We start from the raw sequence: 21,999 nt of genomic DNA on the forward strand, positions 1-21,999 counted from the left end.
TTTTGTATTTCCACGAGCAATGTATGTGAGTTCCAGTTTCAACTATATTTTTAACATTTTAACCTCTTACTTTGGATCCTGTGGCAGACATATTTTCCATGTAGTTTCTTTTTTGCCTGTTCTTTCTTGTCAGTAGAATCCTAAGTTGTTTCTTTTTTAGGGTGCGAGGGGGAGTGGCCATGAGCCCAGGGAGTAGATCATGACTGTTAAAAGCCACTTAAAACAATTCTGTTCTCTACTTTCTCAGCATTCCTTTCAGCAAAGTGTGACTATTGGATCCAATGAGACATAAGTCCAAATCAAACATAGGAGCTTCTGGGAGAGCTTTTACTTTTTGCTATAAAGGGACGAGTATAAGTATAACCTTATTCCCTTCATTCTACCTTCATTGTGGACATGATGGCTGGGACTGCAGAAGAAGTGTTCTTTCTCCCAGATCCACATTTTAAAATTCAAGATAAAGACTCTGATCATTGCATTTTGAATCATGTGCCTACCTCTCAAGTTGTTTTTTTCTGTTGAATGTTTTGGTTTCTGTCTTTGGTGTTAGAGGCTTTCCTTGAATTTTCTAACAGTCTTTAGTTGTCTGCCTATTTTTAAGACAGGGGGTCTAAAAACACAAAACAGTACCCAGGTAAAACTTGTTTACTGTATGCTTCACTGCAGGGTTGATCTGGGTGGGTCGCTTAGTCATAGAACCTGGCTGCCCACACATTCTGGTCTTTCCCCTTGCGCTGGTCAAATTTCTCCGAGAAGATTCTCCCAGTCTACTGCTCAGAAAGTGGAGGTCTAACTACCAGTGCTTTGAGGCTAGGGTAACCAGCTCATCCTTGTTTGCTCAGGCCTATCAGAATTTTAAAACAGAAAGACCCCATCTTGGGAATGCCTTAGGTCTAAAGAAAATTGAAATGATTCAACACACTATGTCACCATTCTGGGAGCTAAGTAGGGAAAGAGGGTTGGGTGATCTTGTCCTTTTGCATGTTCACATTCAGATAACGACACTGTTTTTAGTAGGTTACCCACCTTCGGGTACCTTAAGGACAGTACCTACTGTCCCTTAGAGTAGAGACATTCTGTTTTACTCACTCCAGAGAATAAATTTCCAGTCTTGTCCTGGGATTGGAGGAGGATGGAGCAAATCTGAAGACTCATTCAATCCTTGAACAGACTGTCAACCAGTCCCCTTGTTTAAACCCTTATTTCCAGACCTGTGTGGTGCCATGAATTCCAGAGGCTTCAAGGATTCTATTATGTATATTAGTTGGTTATTCTCTTTTCTCACCATTGCTTAGAGTCCACCTTTATTTTGTGTCTGTTAAATCACTTACCATTCATACTTCATATTTTTGTTTCTTTTCCCATTCTCCTAATTTTTCTGAGTTTCCAACTTTAAAGAAATTCTTGTAGTGGGGTTTTAAGAAGAAATAAAAGTAGTTTGGTATAGTCAAAATGCCATATTGCTCTTACATCTGTGGGAATAATCTTGTCATACACTTTTTATCCAAATACCTAAGTGCCTCAGGGAATGTAATTCTCAGCTTACTGCTGTTGCCCACTGTGTGTCACTATCTTCTTACCATTTGAAAGCACAATTTCTGGAGTCTTTCTAGTATTAACGTACTGAGTTCCAATATGTCTAAAGATAATAAAAAATAATGACACACACTACAAAATCATAACACAAGCAAAAGCTGACAGCACTGAGAAATTTTCTAGAAGATTTACTGTCCTAAAATTAAAATGGTAGTTTATCTTGACATAGTGACCACTTTCTATATATACTGTATATTCTATATATTTTCTATATACTATATGTATATATATTTACTATAGCAGGGGTTGGAAAATCTTTTCTTTAAAGGACCAGATAGTAAATATTTTCATTTACTATTTTAAAGGCATGGCTATGATCCAATAAAACTTTATTTACAAAAACACAGGTGGACATCTGGATTTGACCCATACATTAGAGTTTGCTAATCCCTGCTCTGTGCTATATGTAGATAATATATGTATACAGATTCTGTACCGTAAGTATAGATTATATACCATATGTATATTTTTAAACAAAATGAAATAATGTATAATATTCTGAAACTCACATTTTCACTTAACACTATATTGAGTATATTGCCCCATTTCATGTCGATACATATAGCTCTCCTTCTTTGTTTTAATTGGCTAGAGCAACTTATTGGGAATTACAGTTTAGATACTATATTTTATTTAAATATAGCTTCCATAAAAATCCTTAAATAAATATCTTTGTGCCTCTGATCACACATTTTTAAAGTCAAATTTATAAAAGAGAAACTACCTTTAAAAGATACACGTAGCTTTCAAAACTCAACAAATGCTGAAAAATTTCTCTCCAAGATGCTGTGCTAATTTGAACTCTATAAGCAAAAATCGTTGGCCGAGCCTACATAGTTGAAATTCCTGTAGTTAAAAAGTTATGTAAATGAGTCATCACTGAAAGGCTCCAGAAGGAATCAGCACTAGAAGACTAGATGGCTATGCAAGTGACGCAGATGGTTCAAGAGGAATCTAGGCTGGGACATCCTTGTTAGACACAACAGCTTCAGGCCCAAAGATGAGTAAAGGGGTGAGATGCTGAGATCAAATATTCTGACAAGGAGAACTGATATGAAACGGGTCCACGATAGGCTGTTTGTTCAGTTTTAAGAGACCGTAACAACAGACAAGGCTCCCTACCAAGGCACACAGGTGTATTATGGTCAAGCACGAGGGACTAAGGCCACAGTAAGAACAGGAGTGGTTGTCATTAGTTTGAGTTTGGACTCAAAGGCAAGACAGAATGGACAGAGTGAGATCAGAGGCAGCAGTTGCAGTTTGCAGGTTTTCCCCGACGGCCACACTGAGGGAAGGGCTGTCTTTGTGAAGGGATGTGGTCCTAGGAGAAGGGGGTGGGGGACAAGAGTCTGGCTCCACTGGAGACAAAGTTCCAAAAAACCTCAGCCCAGGACTCACACATTGGTCTGTCTCTGAGAGCTCAGGACACTATTAGTGGTAGCATATGAATGATCTGAGACCCTGGGACCATCAGTGTTGATTTGTTTGCTGGATACAGATTCTCTATAATGTAGCATTTGACAAAGGCCATGACTAATATCCTGATTTTCAGGAAGCAAAAAGGAGACATTAGTAGAATTCCTAGATGAAGGGAAATCATTTTCCTACTGTACTCATTATGTCACATCACATTCAAAATCCCACTTTCTGTCCCAAAAGCCATTTTTAGTGTAGAATTACTAGAGAGTTCTGCAAAACTATCATATATGGACTAAAGAAACCGGAAGTTTAGGAGGGAGAGATTTAAAGAAGGAAAATTAAGGGTAGAATAATATCTGCATTCAAACATTAAAAACAAAAAGCAAAAAACAAAAAACCCCAGGGACAGTTTGTAGAAGTGACTATAGAGTAGATTTTGACATCTACCCAAAACAGAACTTTCTGAAAATTAGAACGCTCTAACAGAGGCACAGATATAATGCATTTCCTGTAACTGGACGTGATCAAAGATGAGAAACTCACCTTCCAGGCACCATTCCAGCCTTCCATATCCAGCAGGCCTACTGGACACCAATTCTATTCTCCGTAGCAGCACTTCTAAAATTTAATATGAACTGAACCACCTGGGAATTATTAAAATACAGTTTGATTCATGAGGTCTGGAGCAGGATCTGAGATTCTGCAGGACTAGCAAGCTCTCAGGTGATACCAATGCTGCTAGTCAATGGATCACACCTTGAATAGCAAGCTGCTGTGGCAGAGGCTCTCAGAGGTGTCTGTGTGGAATCACCTGGGGTAGGGGACACTTTAGAAAAAGTATCAATGTCTGGATATCTCACTCTTAGTTTAATTCGTATGATGTGTGGTCTGGACATCAGAATTTTTCAAAGCTCTCTAAGTGATCTTAATATGCAATTAAGTTTAAATGCCCTTTGACTATTTATTTATTTATTTATTTATTGAGACAGAGTCTTGCTGTGTCACCCAGGCTGCAGTGCAATGGCAATCTCGGCTCACTGCAACCTCCACCTCCCAGGTTCAATCGATACTCCTGCCTCAGCCTCCCCAGTAGCTGGGATTACCAGCATTCACCACCGTACCCAGCTAATTTTTGTATTTTTAGTAGCGACGGGGTTGCACCATGTTGGCCAGGCTGGTCTCGAACTCCTGACCTCAGGTGATCCACTTCGGCCTCCCAAAGTGCTGGGATTAAAGGCATGAGCCACCACGCCCGGCCTCTTTGACCTTTTCAAATCACAAAAACACTAACTTAAAGATCACCTCTGCAAAGACCTTTAAGTCTTGAAATGTAATTATCTAGGCTTGGCAGGGCTTATCACTTGTACATATTCACATTGGTTCAATATTTTGAAGGAAAGCTTTATAATAATTATGACTTCTCATAACTAATGGGGCACTAAACCATATAATGCCTCAAGTTCCTTTCAGATTTAAGAAACAATTGCCCTGATTCAAAATCTGGTAATGCATATATTTGACCACGAGGTGGTGATGAAGCAACAGAATATGATATCACAAACCCCTCAGAAAGTTGAGCAACCTGTGACTTATGTCAACACTTAAGGGTGCCCCACTTGCAGACTATGTCTGATTCTCATCTGTGAGAAGTAATTGGTCACAGACTCTTTTAAGAATCTTATCAATGTTATGGACAAAGAAATGCACACACACAAACATGAATACAATTGTAAGCAGTTCACAGACCCTGAAATTAAACTGGACAGCCAAGGCTGAAGAGACATTAACTCCCGTATAAATTATATGAAGCCTCTACCACTCCCACCTCCACCCTTCTCAGCAGCTGACCACATCTCCTGCTTCAGAGAGGAAATAGAATAAATAAGGCCCCAAATCTGTAACTTAACCTAACACACTGCCACCTTCCTTCCATCTATGTGGGACAGATATCATTTCTTTTTATCAAAAACTAAATCTTTCAGCAGTGTTCCTGATCCGTTTCATCCTGGCCTCCATCAAGTTCGTGTTCCCTCCCCTTTTATACTTTCTTATGCTTTCTTATGCTAATTTAAAAGTAACTCATTTTTCTTAATGTAAAAGTAGGATATGGTCTTCATTTTTAAACACACAGAATAGCAAAGGGCATCACATAAAAATAACCATAAATCTCCTAAATAGTTATGTTTTTCTTCTGCATAGTTTCTGAGTTTATATATATTCTGGGATTACGAAAATATAATCATGTTATGCAAACTGTTTTATGACATTACTACCTAATATAACTTTAAAATATTTGCATCTTTATATTTCTTCACCTGCAGATGTGGTTCTTAACCAGAGATATTCATGTGAATCACCTATAAGAATTTTTCAAGCAAATACTTGTCTGAGTGCCAATGCCAAAGATTCTAATTCATCAGATCTGGCATGAGTCCTGGAAATCTGTATGTTTAGAAACTCCCACCTGTGATTTTGAGGTGTAATACTGGAAATATAATTTTAAATCAATTTTATTGTTATAAGTTACATATTATAAAATGCACGTGTTCTAAGAAATTCAGTACAGTGAGTTTTTACACATTTATACGCCCATGTAACCACCAAAGTAACCAAGATATAAAATATTTCCATCAATCCCCCAAATTTCCTTGTTCCCCTTGCCAGTCAATCTCCTACCCCTCTCCCAGCCCCAGGTAATAACTGATCTATTCCCTATTACTATAAATTAGATTTGTATTTTCTAGAGATTCATATAATTGTAATTAGACAATATGTACTTTTTTTTTTTTTTTTGACAGAGTCTCACTCTGTCACCCATGCTGGAGTGCAGTGACACGATCTTGGGTCACTGCAACCTCCACCTCCCGGGTTTAAGCGATTCTCATGCCTCAGCCTCCCAAGTAGCTGGGACTACAGGTGCGCACCACCATGCTCGGCTAATTTTTATATTTTTAGTAGAGATGGGGTTTCACCACATTGGCCAGACTGGTCTCAAACTCCTGACCTCTAGTGACCTGCCAGCCTTGCTGGGAATACAGGCATGGATCAATCATCATGCCTAGTTACAACAATATGTACTCTTTCGTGTCTGGGTTGGTTTTTTTTTTTTTGGTTTTTTTTTTCTCAGCTAATGTTTTTCAGGTATGACCATGTTGTTGTACGTATCAACAGATTGTTCCTTTTTATTGCTGAGAAGTATTACAAATAAAGCTGCTATGAAAATTCACATGCAAGTGTTTGTATAGATATAGACTTTCTTTCATTTTGCATGGGTAAATACCTAAGAGTAAAATACCTAGGTTATATGGTGACTATGTCCTTTACTGGCAATTTACTGACTGTGCAGCCTTGGAAGAGTAACTTTACCTCTCTGAATCTTAGCTGTGAAATAGGATTACCAACCCAGAATTTCAAGCCATTGAACTGCCCTAGGATTCTCTGCCATAGGCTATGGCTAGGGAGTATTTAAAACAGTAAAAACAAGTTGGCAAATTGGATTTTTATAAGCTGAGAATATTAGTATGATAACATATTTTTACAAGTAGGCATACTGTAATTTAGCAACAAAATCATTATTGAATAACCAAAGGCCTCACATTAGGATGAAAATAAGCAGAAAGGAACCAGGTAGTAGTATTAAGGTATTTGGGCAAACTGGCAATAATTGGCATTAGAATTGCAGCCACAGACCCAAAAGTGATCCCTGAAAAGCGACATGGCCTCCAGATCTCAGCCTTTCCCCACCCTTTGGCATATTGCCCACATCCCTAGAAGTAGTCTTGGCCCTTCCCAGCCCTTCAGTTCTCCACCGTGAGCTCTGGGCTGTGTATACTATGTACAGCAAGGTCCTTCCAGACAAGATGGGTTTCTGTACCTAAACTTCCATAGGGCCACCAATCAGGTCCTGCAGAAAACCAAACAACTCGTCCTGAATCTCTGTGCTTCATTCTGCACTTCCCAGAGGTCTTGCAGAGACTAGATATTATAGCTGGGATATTTTCCCAATCCCTCTTCCATGAATCTGTATGCTGAGGGACCAAGGAGTCTCATGCCCAGGTCACACCAGTTATGACACTAATAGGGTTCTCAAACTCACTTTTTTGGCAGCATGTCTAGATATCACCCTGTCTTTAGGCTCTCAGCCTTACTCTTCAGAGCTACCTGGCCCTGACATATTGCTTATTCAGAGCAGTCTCAAAAAGGCTTCTTGCTGTGCACAGAGCCCTAATATTTGTTTGAATCTTTTTACATTTGCTTCATCAAAAAAATTCTAAATCTAAAGCTTTTTTGTTTTTAGAATAGAAACCTGCTCACGTAAAAAAAAAAAAAAATGAGAAGTTGGGTTTCTTTTAAAATTGAGTAATTTAGTGAGGTTGTGGAAAACACCCAGATTCAAGCCAAAGGCCTCTTGCTTCTAAAGTGACAGCAGAATTCAAAAGCAGCAAAAATAGCAAGAGCACACTACATTTTGTACTGCTCAGACCAAGAGTCCCATGTCAGCACCTGCTCTGCTATTCATGTGCTACTCTTTTTTTTTTTTTTTTTAATATCACCACAGCCTCACACATGGGGTTCACATTCCTCTTCTTTGGTGTCTGTCACCCCTCACTGTCCCTTGGGTTTTTCCTTATTGAGTGGGTTAGCAGTCAAATGGTAAAGTCTGTTATCTTTCATCTTCCCAATTGTCACCAAAGAGAGGCACACATCCATTTGCTGTTTTTAAATTTTTTTAATGTTGTGGGTGCATTGTAGGTACATATGTTTATGGGGTACATGAGATGTTTTGATACAGGCATTCAATGGGAATGAGCACTTCATAGATATTGAGGTAGTCGTCCCCTCAAGCATTTATCCTTTAAGTTGCAAACAATCCAATTACACTCCACACATTATTTTAAAATGTACAATTAAGTTATTACTGATTATAGTCACCCTGCTGTGCTATCAAATAGTGGGTCTTATTCATTCTTTCTATTTTTTGGTACCCATTAACCATCCCCACCTTCCCACCAACCCCCAACTACCCTCCCCAGTCTCTGGTAACCATCCTTCTACTTTGTGTGTCCATGAATTCAATTGTTTTGATTTTCAGATCCCATAAATAAGTGAGAACATGCAATGTTTGTCTTTCTGTGCCTGGCTTGTTTCACTTAACATAATGATCTTCAGTTCCATCCATGTTGTTGCAAATGACTGGATCTCATTCTTTTTATGGCTGAATAGTACTCCATTGTGTATACGTACCACATTTTCTTTATCCATTCATCTGTTGTTGGACACTTAGGTTGTTTCCACATCTTATCTAGTGTAAAGAGTGCTGGAACAAACATAGGAGTACAGATATCTCTTCAATGTACTGAGTTCCTTTCTTTTGGATATATCCAGCAGTGGGATTGCTGGAGCATATGGTAGCTCAATTTTTAATTTTTTGAGGAACCTCCATACAGTTCTCCATAGTGGTTGTACTAATTTACATTCCCACCATCAGTGTACAAGGGTTACCTTTTCTTCACATCTTCATCAGAGTTTGTTATTGCCTGTCTTTAGGATATAAGCCATTTTAACTGGGGTGAGATGATATCTCATAGTAGTTTTGATTAAACATGGATGATCAAGGATGTTGAACACCTTTTCATATGCCTGTTTGACATGCGTGCATCTTTTTTTGAGAAATGTCTTTTCAAACCTTTTGCCCAGTTTTTGATCAGGTTATTTGTTTTTTTTCCAATAGAGTTGTTTTAGCTCCTTATATATTCCGGCTAGTAATCCCTTGTCTTGTCTTTCCCTAGTGTATATTCTTGGCACTTTTGTCCAAGATGAGTTCACTGTAGGTGTGTGGATTTGTTTCTGGGTTCTCTATTCTGTTCCATCATCTATGCATTTGTTTTTATGCCAGTACCATGCTGTTATGGTTACTATAGCTCTGTAGTATAAACTGAAGTCAGGTCATGTGATTCCTCAAGTTTTGCTCTTTTTGCTCAGGATAGCTTTGGCTATTCTGGGTCTTTTTATGGTTCCATATAAATTTTAGGATTGTCTTTTCCATTTCTGTGAAGAATGTCATTGGTAATTTGATAGGGATTCCATTGAATCTGTAGCTTACTTTAGGTAGTATAGACATTTTCACAATATTGATTCTTCCATGAACATGGAATATTTTTCCATTTTTTGGTGTTCTCTTCAACTTCTTTCATACTTTTCATTATAGAGATCTTTCGCTGGTTTGGTTGATTCCTATAGAATTAATTTATTTGTGGCTATTGTAAATGAAATTACTTTTTTATTTCTTTTTCAGATTGTTCGCTGTTGGCATATAAAAATGCTACTGATTTTTGTATGTTGATTTTTGTATCCTGCAACTTTACTGAATTTGGTTATCAGTTCTAATGGTTTTTTTGTGGAGTCTTTAGATTTTTCCACATATAAGATCATATTATTTGCAAAAGGATAATTTGACTTCTTCCTTTCCAATTTGGATGTCCTTTATATCTTTCTCTTGTCTGATTGCTCTAGCTAAGACTTCCAGTACTATGCTGAATAACAGTGATAAAAGTTGGCATCCTTGTCATGTTCCAGATCATAGAGGAAAGGCTTTCGATTTTTTCCCAATCATTATGATACTAGCTATAGGTCTGTCATTTATGGTTTTTATTATGTTGAGATACGTTCATTCTATTCCCAGTTTTTTGAGGGGTTTTATCATGAAGGGATGTTGAATTTTATCAAACTCTTTTTCAGCATCAATTGAAATGATCATATGGTTGTGTCCTTTCTTCTGTTGATACGGTGTATCACATTGATTCATTTGCATATGTTGGGTCATCTGTGCATCCCAGGGATAAGTCCCACTTGGTCATGATGAATGATCTTTCTAATGTATTGCTGAATTTAGTTTGCTAGTATTTTATCAAGGATTTCTTACATCAAAATTTGTCAGCGATATTAGCCTGTAGTTTTCTTTTTTTTAAATGGATCTTTCTCTGGTTTTGGTATCAGAGTAATACTGGCCTTGTAGAATGAGTCTGGAAGTATTCTGTCCTCTCCTATTTTTTGGAATAGTTTGAGTTGGATTGGTATTAGTTCTTCTTTAAAAGTGTGATAAAATTCAGCAGTGAAGTCTTCAGGTCCTGGGTTTTTCTTTACTGGGAGACTTCTTATTATCACTTTGATCTCATTACTTGTCATTGGTCTGTTTAGGTTTTGGATTTCTTTCTGGTTCAATCTTGGTAGGTTGTAAGTGTCTAGAAATGTGTTCATTTTTCTACATTTTCCAATTTATTGGCATATAATTGGTCATAGCAGCAACTAATGATCCTTTGAATTTCTGCAGTATCAGTTGTAATGTCACCTTTTTTATTTCTGATCTTATTTATTGGGATCTTCTCTCTTTTTTCTTCATTACTCTGGCTAAGGTTTTGTCAGGTTTGTTTAACTTTTCAAAAAACCAACTTTTTATTTCATTGGTCTTTTCTATTGTCTTTTTCATTTCAATTTCATTTATTTCTGCTCTGATCTTTATTATTTCTTTTCTTCTACTAATGTTTGATTTGGCTTACTCTTGATTTTCCAGTTCTTTAAGAAGCATCATTAGATTGTTTATTTGAAGTTCTTCTTTTTTCATGTATGCACTTATAGCTATAAACGTCCCTCTTACTACCGCTTTTGCTGTATCCCATAGGGTTTGGTATATTGTGTTTTCATTATGATTTGCTCAAGAAATTTTTCAGTCTTCTTCTTATTACTTCATTGATTCCTGGTCATTCGGGAGCATATTGTTTAATTTCCACCTATTTGTATAGGTCCAAAATTCTTCTTGTTATTAATTTCTAATTTTATTCCTTTGTGGTCAGAGAAGATACTTGATATTATTTCAATTTTTAAAATGTTTTCAGGCTTCTCCTGTGACCTAACATATGGGCTTTCCTTGATAATAATTCATGTGCTGAGGAAAAGAATGTGTATCCTGTAGCCATTGGATGAAATGTTCTGTATATATCTATTAGATCCATTTGCTCTATAGTGCAGATTAAGTCTGATGTTTCTTTGTTGATTTTCTGTCTGGAAGGTCTGTCCAATGTTCAAAGTAGAGTGTTGAAGTCTCCAGCTATGATTGTATTGGAGCCTATCCTAGCTCTAACAGTATTTGCTTTATATGCATTGGGTGCATTTGTATTTATAATTGTTATATTCTCTTGCTGAATTGACCCCTTTATCATTATATGCTGACCTTCCTTATCTCTTATAGTTTCAGTCTTGAAATCTATTTTGTGTGATGTAAGTATAGCAACTGCTACTCTTTTTTCATTTCTATTAGCATGGAATATCTTTTTTCATCCCTTTATTTTTCATCTATGTGTGTCTTTATGGGGGATGTGCGTTTCTTATAAGCAATGGATCAATGGGTCTTGTTTTTCATTCATTCAGCCAGTCTATGTCTTTTGATTGGAGAGTTAAGTTTATTTACATGCAATGTTATTATTTATAACTACAGACTTAATCCTGCCATTTTGTTATTTGCTTTCTGGTTGTTTTGTGGTCTTCCCTTCCTTCTTTCTTTCCTGTCTTCCAGTAGTAAAGGTGATTTTCCTTGGTGATATTATTTACTTTCGTGTGTGTGTGTGTGTGTGTGTGTGTGTGTGTCTTCGTGGTATGTTTTTGGTTTGAGATCACCACAAGGCTCGCAAATACTGTCTTATATGTTATGTTAACCTGATAACAACTTAACACTGTTTGCATAAACAAACAAGGGAAGAGAAAAGTAATAAAAACTCTATGCTTTAACTTCATCCCCCCACTTTTAAACTTTTTGTTATTTCTAGTTGCGTCTTATTGTACTATGTCTTGAAATGTTGCTGTAGTTATTATTTTTGTTATTGTTTCATCATTTAGTCTTTATACTTAGGACAAGAGTCGTTTACACCATAGTCACAGTGTTACAATATTCTGTTTTTTTTGTGACTTATCAGTGAGTTTGTAGCTTCAGGTAATCATTTATTGCTCATAAATGTTGTTTCTTTCTAACTGAAATATTTCCCTCAGCATTTCTTGTAGGACAGGTCTGGTGATGATGAAATCTCTCAGCTTTTATTTTTCTAGGAAAGGCTTTATTTCTATTTCATGTTTGATGATGGGTATTTTCACCAGATATACTATTCTAGAGTAAAAGTTATTATTTTTTTTTTTCTTCAACACTTTAAATGTCATGCCACTCTCTCCTGGCCTGTAAGTTTTCCATGAAAAAGTCTCCTGGCAGATGTATTGAAGCTCCATTGTATGTTATTTGTTTCTTTACTCTTGTTGCTTTTAGGATCCTTTCTTTATCCTTGACCTTTGGGAGTTTGATTATTAAATGCCTTGAGATAGTCTTCTTTGGATTAACTCTGGTAGGTGTACTGTAACATTCTTGTACTTGGATATTGATGTCTTTCTCTAAGTTTGGGGAGTTCTCTGTTATTATCCCTTTGAATAAATTTTCTACCCATATCTCTTTCTCCACATCCTCTTTTCGGCCAATAACTGTTAGAGTTGCCTTTTTGAGGCTATTTCTTAGATCCTGTAGGCATATTTCATTTATTTTTCTTATTTTTTTCTTTTGTCTCCTCTGACCATGTATTTTGAAATACCCTGTCTTCAAGCTCACTAATTCCTTCCTTTGCTTGATCAATTCTAATATTAAAGGACTCTAATGCATTCTTCAGTATATCAGTTGCATTTTTCAGCGCCAGAATTTCTGCTTGATTCTTTGTAATTATTTCAATCTCTTTGTTAAATTTATCTGATATAATTCTGAATTATTTCTCTCTGTTATCTTGAATTTCTTTGAGTTTCCTCAACACAGCTATTTTGAATTTTCCGTCTGAAAGGGCACATATCTTTGTTTCTCCAGGATTGGTTTCTGGTGCCTTACTTAGTTCATTTATTGAAGTCATGTTTTCCTGGTTGGTGTTGATGCTGGTACGTGTTCTTCAGTGTCTGGAAATTGAATAATTAGGTATTTATTTTAGTTTCACTGTTGGGGCTTGTTTGTAGCCATCCTTCTTCGGAAGGCTTTCCAGATATTAGAAAGGACTTGGGTGTTGTAATCTAAGCTGTGTCTGCTTGAGGGAGCACCCCAAGCCCAGTAACACTGTGGTTTTTGGAGACTCATAGAGGTACCTCCTTGATGGACTTGGACAATATCCAGGAGGATTCTATTATATTCATCTATGTGTCTATTCTTATGACATTACCACACTGTTTTGATAATTATAGCTTTGTAGTAAGTTTTGAAATGGGAAAATGTGAGTGCTGCAACTTTGTTTTTCCTTTTCAATATTGTTTGGGCTACTTAAGGACCTTTGCAATTCCATGTGAATTTTAGGATTAGCTTGTCAACTTTTATAAAAGACAGTTGTAGTTTTGATAGGGATTGTATTGAATCTGTACATCAATTTGGGGAGTATTGCCATCTTAATAATAGTAAGTTTTCAGATTCATGAACACATAGTGCCTTTTCATTTACACAGGTCTTAAATTTCTTTCAACAATGTTTTTCAGTTTTCAGCATGTGAGTCTTGCACTTCTTTGATTCAATTTTTTCCTACATATTTTATCATTTGCAATGCTATTATAAATATAATTGTTTTCTTTTTCATTTTTTGATTGCCCATTGCAAGTGTATAGGAATACAACTGATCTTTGTATGTTGATCATGTATCCTGTGACTTTGTTAAACTCATTTATTAGTTCTAATCATATTTTGTCAATTCTTTAAGATTTTTATATAAGATAATTTCATCTATGAATAGAGATAGTTTTACTTCTTCCTTTCCAACCTGGATGCCTTTTATCTCCTTTTCTTGCCTAATTTCCCTGGCTTGAAATTTCAGTACAATATCAAATTGAAGTGGCAATATCAGACATACTTATTTTATTTCTAATCTTAGCAGGAAAGTTTTCAGGCTTTCAGCATGGAGTATGATGTTAGCTCTGGGTTTTTCATATGCCCTTCATCAGGTTGAAGATGTCTTCTTCTATTCCTAATTTGTTTAATGTTTTTATAATGAAAGGGTGATGGATTTTTATCAGATTCTTTTTCCTGCATCAATTGAGTTGATCATGCTGTCTTTTTCCCCTCTTCTTCTGTTAACATGATGTATTACATTTATGAATTTTTTATGTTGAACTACTTTTACATTCCTGTGATGAATTATACTTACCCATGGTATACAATCCTTTGAATATACTGCTGGATTCAGTTTGCTAGTATATCTGATTTTATTTCATGTGGTCAGAAAAGATATTTTGTATGATTTCAAAATTTTAAAATTCATTGAGACTTGTTTTGTGGCCTAACACATGGTCTATCCCAGAGAATATTTCATGTGCACTTGAAAATAAAGTGTTTTCTGTTGTTTTGGGGGTGGGACATTTTATAGATGTTTTTCAGGTGTGTTTGGTTTATAGTATTTCTCAATTCTTCTACTTCCTTATTAATCTTTTCTATTGTCCCTTAGTCAATTTGGTGTGACTATAATGGAATACATAACACAGGCTGGATAATTCATAAAGAACAAACATTTATTTCTTACAGTTCTGGAGGCTGGGAAGTCCAAAATTGAGAGGATAGTGGCATCTGGTAAGGGACCTCATGTTGCACTCACCCATTATGGAAGATGGAAGGGCAAGAGAGTACATGAGAGAACAAGAGAGGAACCAACTCACTTTTATAACAAACCTTCTCAATAACTAGCCCACTCCCAAGGAAAAGACATGAATCCATTCATGAGGTCTCTGCATTAGGTCTCCATTTTGACCTATCACCTCTTATTAGGCTCCACTTCTCACCACTTCTCAACATTGAGGATTAATTTTCCAACATATGAACTTCAGGGGACACATTCAAACCATAGCAGTAATTGTTCTATCATTACTGAAAGCTAGACTCTTCAACTACTATTGTTTAATTATCTATTTCTCCCTTCGATTCTGTTAGTTATTACTTCATATATTTTGGGGCTGTATTGTTAGGTGAATGTATGTTTTAATTGTTATAGCTGACTGTTAAGATTGACTCTTTTCATGACCTTTAGCTCTCATCACAATTTTTGTCTTAAAGTCTATTTTGTTTAATATTAGTATAGCCACTGCAGCTTTCTTTTGCTTAGAGTATACATGAAATATCTTTTTTCCATTATTTTATTTCAACCTATCTGTGTTTTTCAATCTAAAATATGTCTCTTGTAGACAATATGTATTTGAGTCGTGTTTTTTATTCATTCTGCCTTTTAACTGATAAGTTTAATCAATTTCCATTTAATATAATTCCTAATGAGTAAGGACTTACTTTTGACATTTTCTGTTTGTTTTCTATATGTTATTTTTCAATTCTTTCACTATTGCCTTCTTTTGTATGAGGTAGATTTTTTTAAGTGTATCATTTTGGTTCGCTTTTTATCTATTTTTTTTTGTTATTTTCTTAGTGGTTGCCCTATGATTACAATTAGCATCTTAGTTTTTAATTAATTAAGTTTTTCTTCCTGTAAGTGGACCATACTTTCTTTGTTTGCATGTATCATACTTTTGGTTGAAAATTGGATATCAGATATGTTGAATATTATAATATAGTAACTCTGGAAATCAGATTCTCCTGCCTTCTAAGAATTTGTTGTTTCTGCTTGTTGTAGGTTGTATTTGTTTGTTGCTGACTTTTCTAAACTACTATTTAAAGACTGTATACTTTGTCACATGTGGTAACTGAAATCTCTAAAGTCACTGAAGTCTTACAACTTTTGTGGAAGGATGGACTTTTAGAGTTTCCTACTCTACCATTTTTGCTAATGTTATTCCCATCATTACTTTTAAATTTTATATTGTCATTATCCTTGAGCATTTCATAAATAGTTTATGTATTCTGTATCTAAGAGTTCTAATATATAATGTGTTTGCCTTTTAAGTCTTGTTTGTTCTGCTAACTCTTGTTTGGAGTGGCTTGTTTTCTTGTATGTTTGGGTTTTTTATTTTAATTGTAAATTTATATTTGGCTGAAACTAACTTGTGAGAATTCTAAGGAATCAGAGTTGATGATGCCTTTCTCTTCATGAGTATTTCCTAGTAGCGTGCATTTTTTCCCCAGACCACACAGATAGTATAAATTAAAAACCCAGAACTAGTTTTGTCTATACTCATAAATTCCTGGGGCAGACTATTATATTTTTAACAATTTTTTTCCACCTGGATCTGCAGGTAGAAATATGCTGGTTTTCCTGTAGATTTTTATCACTGCCAGTTTTTTCCTAGTCCAACCTATTATTGAGGGGATAATTCTTCCAGCAGTCTCAGATGTGTGTGGCAACTGTAGTTTGCTCTTCCATTTTATGTAGACTCAAACAAGGCCTAGTCTTCTATTTCTCCTCAGCATTAATCCCTGAAGCTATATGTTCTTTGTATGGGCATTTGTACCCACAGCACCCACAGCTTCCATGTTATTTATTGCTCTGGTTTCATCTGATTATTATTTTGACCCTTGAGGATTCCCTTATTTCTGTGAGCCCTGGTATAGTCCACTATATATCCAGAACCAGAATTCTATGATTCAATAATTTTGGGCTCAAATTCATATAGACATTTAAGTTGATGGATCTGGATTTGTATCTCAGCTCTGCCACTTACTACCTCTGAAGTGACTTGGGAAAGTTACATAACCTCTTTAAGCCTCAATTTCCTATCTGTGGAATAAGTATAGTAATACCTCAAACATAAGGTTATTGCAATGATTAGTGGAATAGCACCCGTCACAAATGGCCTGGTATATAAATCTTAACCTAACGCTAAAAAAATTTTAACTGCATTTACTTTTACTATTAAAGATGTGAACTTGTGAGTAACCATTTGTAACTTAGTTCTTTAGCTATGAAATGGGAATTTCATGTTTGTTAGCAGTACTTAAGAGAATAAATGCAAAGTATAAATCACAGTACTTGGCACATAAGAAACAACCAATGAATTGTAACAATTATTTATAAGAACTATAAAAATAACAGGCTATACACAAAGCTGTCTACATTGATTTAGTAAGTGGTCAGTTGACAATGAAGATAACATCTTGCCACATTAAAAAATAAGCTTGAAGAGATTTGATGAGTAGTGTTTCATATAGTAATATCTTTGTAAAACTATGTGTCTTCCAATCCTCCCCACCCCCACTCCACAACACACACACACACACACAGACACACACACCTTAGCTTTTGGAATACTTTCAGGTGCACATGGTAACACTTGTGTACAATCCATCTTTATCTAAAAAAGGGAGTCTAGGATTGAGGAGCAATAGATTTGTCTCCATTACATAAACTTTGAAGGGAACAGATTAAAATTTCACTGCACATCTGAAATGAAATCTGTTTTGAGTGTGTGTCTAACATTGCTTGTTGTTATAACTTTATGCTTTGATGTACTGAGTTGGCTTTGAATTTTTTTTCCTTATTAGTTTATATCTATGATTGTATTTTACTAGCTGACTAATTAGTTTTGTGTGTATTTTTCATCTCTGGGGAATTAATCTTTATTTTGTGTACATTTGAAGTTTTTCTGAATTTTTAAAATTTTTTCTAAACTGACTTGACTCTCTTGCTGTTTCCAGTTTCCCATTAGGGATTGGGAGATCTGCATTCTAGTTTTGTCTGTGGCACAACTCGCTGCCTGACCTAAAGTACTTGCCTTCTCTGGGCTTCAGTCCCTTATTAATCAAATGGGGGAGTAGGATTATGTGACCTGTAATCTCCATTTTAGCTCTATCTATGATTTAGAGAATCATACCAGCATATCAAATACTACCTGAATATGTTAAGATTGAGAAGATGCAGGCTGTGAGTACAATAATGTAAAGAACTTCACATACAGCAAGAAACAAATATCAAGGTAACAAAGAGCAACCAAAAAGAGCAAAAGAAAATGATGTGTTCCAGTGGTGATTATGTCATTTTGGAGACAAGGTTGAAAACCAGAGCTCGGTCATGTGGTGTAAGGATTCGTCGAGGCAGGTGAAAGGATTTCTTCCGCTGATCAGTAACTGGGATAAGGCATCCTGAGTAAGCAACGGGCTCTGGCCTTCGATGGGATCGCTCCATACAACATTAGCAACAGTCATTTGGGAACTTAGTGAGATTAAACGCCAGAATAAGATCCAGGGTCTGCTTTGGTAGAAAGCGCACAAGAACCAAGTAATACGGGCTCATCCTATGCCTGACACCTAGGATACCTTCCAAGTGGAAAAGAACATTAGTTGGAAGGCCACAGTGGAGTTTCAGGGAAGAGGAGGCCACATTTCTTGAGCCTTAGGACACTCAGGAGGAAGTCGGCGGCTCGGGCAGGGATGCAGAGTGGTTGCTCCCTTGGAGAATGGGACCTCATTTGTCTACACAACGCACATTCCTCTCCTGAAATTCTCGACTCTTTCGGATAAATTTCTATTAAAGTGAACGTCAAGTCAGTCTTCAGGCTCTTGAAGGAAAACAGAAAAGAGATTCCTGTAAGAGGTTGAGATGGGTGTGAGTGGTCGATAAGCAATGAAACAAACAATTAACCACCTCCTTTGGCTGCTCTGCCTACATCTCCTGGCACAGTACTCAATTCCCAGCGCAGAGGAGGAACCAGTCTGTGCGGAGTCTCCAACAATCAGCGACGTAGGAAATGTTTCCGAGACACTAATTGGCTCGATTGCCTGGAGCGCTCCTGGACCGAAAGCTGTGACTGGTTGAGGCGTTGCCTGGCGACGTGTTACTCAGTGGCGCAGTATGTCGGTAGAGGCCCGCTGGTTGCTACGCAACAGGAAACATTCCGCGCTACCGAATACTTTCTACTCCAGACCAGGCATTGCTCTCTCTGGAGACACTCGGCGTTGGTTGCTCTATTCTGACTTGGTGAGTCCTGGGAACCGACCCTCCGGGCTGGGCTCGGATTACTGGGCCAGAAACAAAGCCTGGCTTTCGGAGAATATAAAGAAAGGTTCAAAGAGGCAGAGAAAGTCAATGGAAAGGCATTTTCAGTGATTGTCTCCTATCCGCCCATCATTTTAGAGGGGTGGAAAGTGAGCAATAGCGGCATCAAGAGACTTGTCCAAGATCTCACGCTGAGTGGTCAAATCTGGACCTGCGCTGTTAAATACAGTAATCATTAGACCTTGTGTGGCTAGTCTGAATTGAAATGTGCTCATATATAAAAAGCACACTGGATTTTGAAGGCGTGATAGCAAAAGAGAAAATATCACTATAATTTTTATATTGTGTGTTTAAATGATTATGTTTTGGATATGATAAATAAAACACATTATTAAAATTAATTTCACCTATTTATTTTTTTAAAATGCTATTACTTGAAAATTAAAATTGCATACAAAGCCCTCATATTTCTATTGGCCAGCACTGATCTATATAAAACCTAGGTCTGCCGATACCTGATTCAAGACCTCTTGTGCTAACACTATGTTGGAAGGTGTTTCGAAGTATCTCCACTCATGTAATGGGGTGGAAGTGTGCGTAGTGGTGCAGAGTGCAAGACCATTACAAAAGGCTCATATTTGTAGTGTTTTAGGACCTTGCTACTCAAAGTGTATGAATCAGAACCTTCATCTTAACAAGCTCTGCAAGTGATTGTCCTGCACGTTAAAGCTCCAGAAGCACTGTGTCAGAAATTAGCCCTCAATTCTTTTTTTGTCCTTTGTTTCTTCTTGAGTACCTATACTGTATTTTTCAGACTGCATGTATTAGAATTAGCTGCATTTTGAACAAGTTCCGCAGGAGATGAGAAACATTGAACTCAATACTATTTGCATTTCCTTTTGTCCTTCCAAATCTAGACCAGTGTGGTCCCCAGATGAGCAGCGGCAGCAGCATCCCCCAAGAACTTGCAAGAAATGCAAATTCCTGGGTTCCACCCTAGCTACAGGGGTTCTTGAAGCCTAGGCACAGTTTCTAATTTTTTATTCCTTTGGTTCAAGTCCTCGGTTCAGGAAGACTGGGGTAACTTTGATGGGTTTTATTTGAGGGGAGTGAGCGAATTCAACTCTTTCTAGTCCTTAAGTCCCTCTCCAGTAGCCTTCTTCCCCAATCCTTTTGATCTACTTTTCATTTTCTTTTTCCTCACCTATCCTTTCCAGGAGTAAGGATGACTTCTCAGGCCACAGATAGTGAATTTGACCTGACAAATATTGAAGAGTATGCTGAAAATTCTGCACTTTCAAGACTGAATAATATAAAAGCCAAAGGAAGAGTGAGTTATGTGACATCCACAGAAAATGAATCTGATCCACAAATCCTAACATTTAGGCACATTACAAAAGCTCAAGAGAAGACAAGAAAACGACAGCAGCCTATAAAACTAGAGCCTTTGGTAAGTTCAGAAACCATTGTTTTAGCCTCTGTAGCCACAGAGGAAGTTGCAAAATTGCTTTGGAGGATGGAAGTTATTTCCAGACTCTGAATTGACCAAGAAGGAATGAAAAGGTAAAAGATAATAACTGTTTATGTAGTTGTAAATACGGTAAATATTTATTAAATAAATATTAAGTTCTAGGCACTGTTTAAGTTGAAGGATACAGTGGTGAACAAAGTTTTCAGGCAGATAAGTCCTCTCTAGGATTATGTACAATACAGATACTTAACTATGTATGCTATTAGGCACTTTTAGATATTAGGGTACCATTTAACACTGAGAAGTTTAGTAAACATGTTATATTTAGTTATATAGTTTTATTATTTTCAAAGTACATGCCTTTGTATTTAAAAAAGTGTGTGCATGTTGAAAATACTTAATTTTTAGAAACCATTTATGCCCTTGGATAATTATAAATGCATGTAGAGAGCCATGAAAGCGAAAAAATTAAAAAGTGAAAGTTGTCCTCTCCACCTTTAGATGTTAGCTACCATAATTAGTGGAGTGCCCTTCAGACTGTTTTATGTTTATTCAAATGTTTATATTTGTATTTATAAACATAGACAGTTTTAAAGTAAGATTATACAATACATACTGATCTCCAAAGTGCTTATTTCACTTAAACATATAGAAATGTTTCTAATTCTTGCATATAGTAGTGTCTTTTCTAACAGCTACACTGTATTTTGTTGCATAGAGGTGCCATAACATAGTACTGGTTAACTGGTCTCATATTTATGTGAGCTCAAGTAATTTCATTTTTATTTTTTGTTTTGCTTTTATTTGGTTTTGTTTATTTTGTTTTTATTTTGCTATTTCAGATAATGCTGTGTTGAATGACATTGTCTTTATACACATCAAGATACATTTCTAAAAATGGTATCTTTAGGTCATATGTACATTTTTAATTTCAAAAAACATTACCCAATTGCCCTCTAGAAATTTACCTTTTCACCTACAGTGTACGAGAGGGCCTGTTTGTCCACATCTTTGCTTGGTGCTATCATTTTTTTTTTTTTTTTGGCTACACTGATATGTTAAAAATGGCATCACGTTGTTATAATTTGCATCTTATTAATGAAGTTAGGTGTATTTTCATTTTTCATCACCACATATATTACTTATTATGTGGATTATCTGTTCATAACCTTTGTCCACTTTAAAATTAAGTTGTCTTGGGCCGGGCACGGTGGGTCACGCCTGTAATCCCAGCACTTTGAGAGGCCGAGGTGGGCAGATCACCTGAGGTCAGGAGTTTGAGACCAGCCTGACCAACATGGAAAAACCCCGTCTCTACTAAAAATACAAAATTAGCCAGGCATGGTGGTGCATGCCAGTAATTCCAGCTACTCGGGAGGCTGAGGCAGGAGAATTGCTTGAACCCGGGAAGCAGAGGTTGTGGTGAGCCAAGATTGCGCCATTGCACTCTAGCCTAGGCAACAAGAGTGAAACCCCATTCCAAAAAAAAAGTTGTCTTTATCTTATTTTTAAGTTTTTAAAAGTATATTATGGATATTAATCCTTATTTCATTGTTTCTCAAACTTAAGTTTGAGTACTGATTTCTCTTGAAG

At 36.5% G+C, this 21,999-nt stretch overlaps 1 protein-coding gene across 7 annotated transcripts in view; it reads left to right on the top strand.

The window, feature by feature from the left end:
• DNAH6 (dynein axonemal heavy chain 6) overlaps nt 1-21,999 on the top strand; it is a 380,528-nt gene that overhangs the window by 31,796 nt on the left and 326,733 nt on the right. For 3 of the 7 annotated variants that reach the window (XM_017947676.2, XM_017947684.2, XM_017947683.2), the window contains exons 1-2: nt 18,494-18,917; nt 20,153-20,385. In XM_017947676.2, coding sequence (XP_017803165.2) covers nt 20,161-20,385 — 225 coding nt within the window. In that variant the 5' untranslated portion in view covers nt 18,494-18,917; nt 20,153-20,160. Of the gene's footprint in view, nt 1-18,493; nt 18,918-20,152; nt 20,386-21,999 lie in introns of those variants that run through there. The other 4 variants (XM_017947677.3, XM_017947678.3, XM_017947680.2 and 1 more) reach the window with 3 other exon arrangements.

This window comes from Papio anubis, chromosome 14, assembly GCF_008728515.1.
Source record: "Papio anubis isolate 15944 chromosome 14, Panubis1.0, whole genome shotgun sequence".
NCBI classification, from domain to species: Eukaryota; Metazoa; Chordata; class Mammalia; order Primates; family Cercopithecidae; genus Papio; species Papio anubis.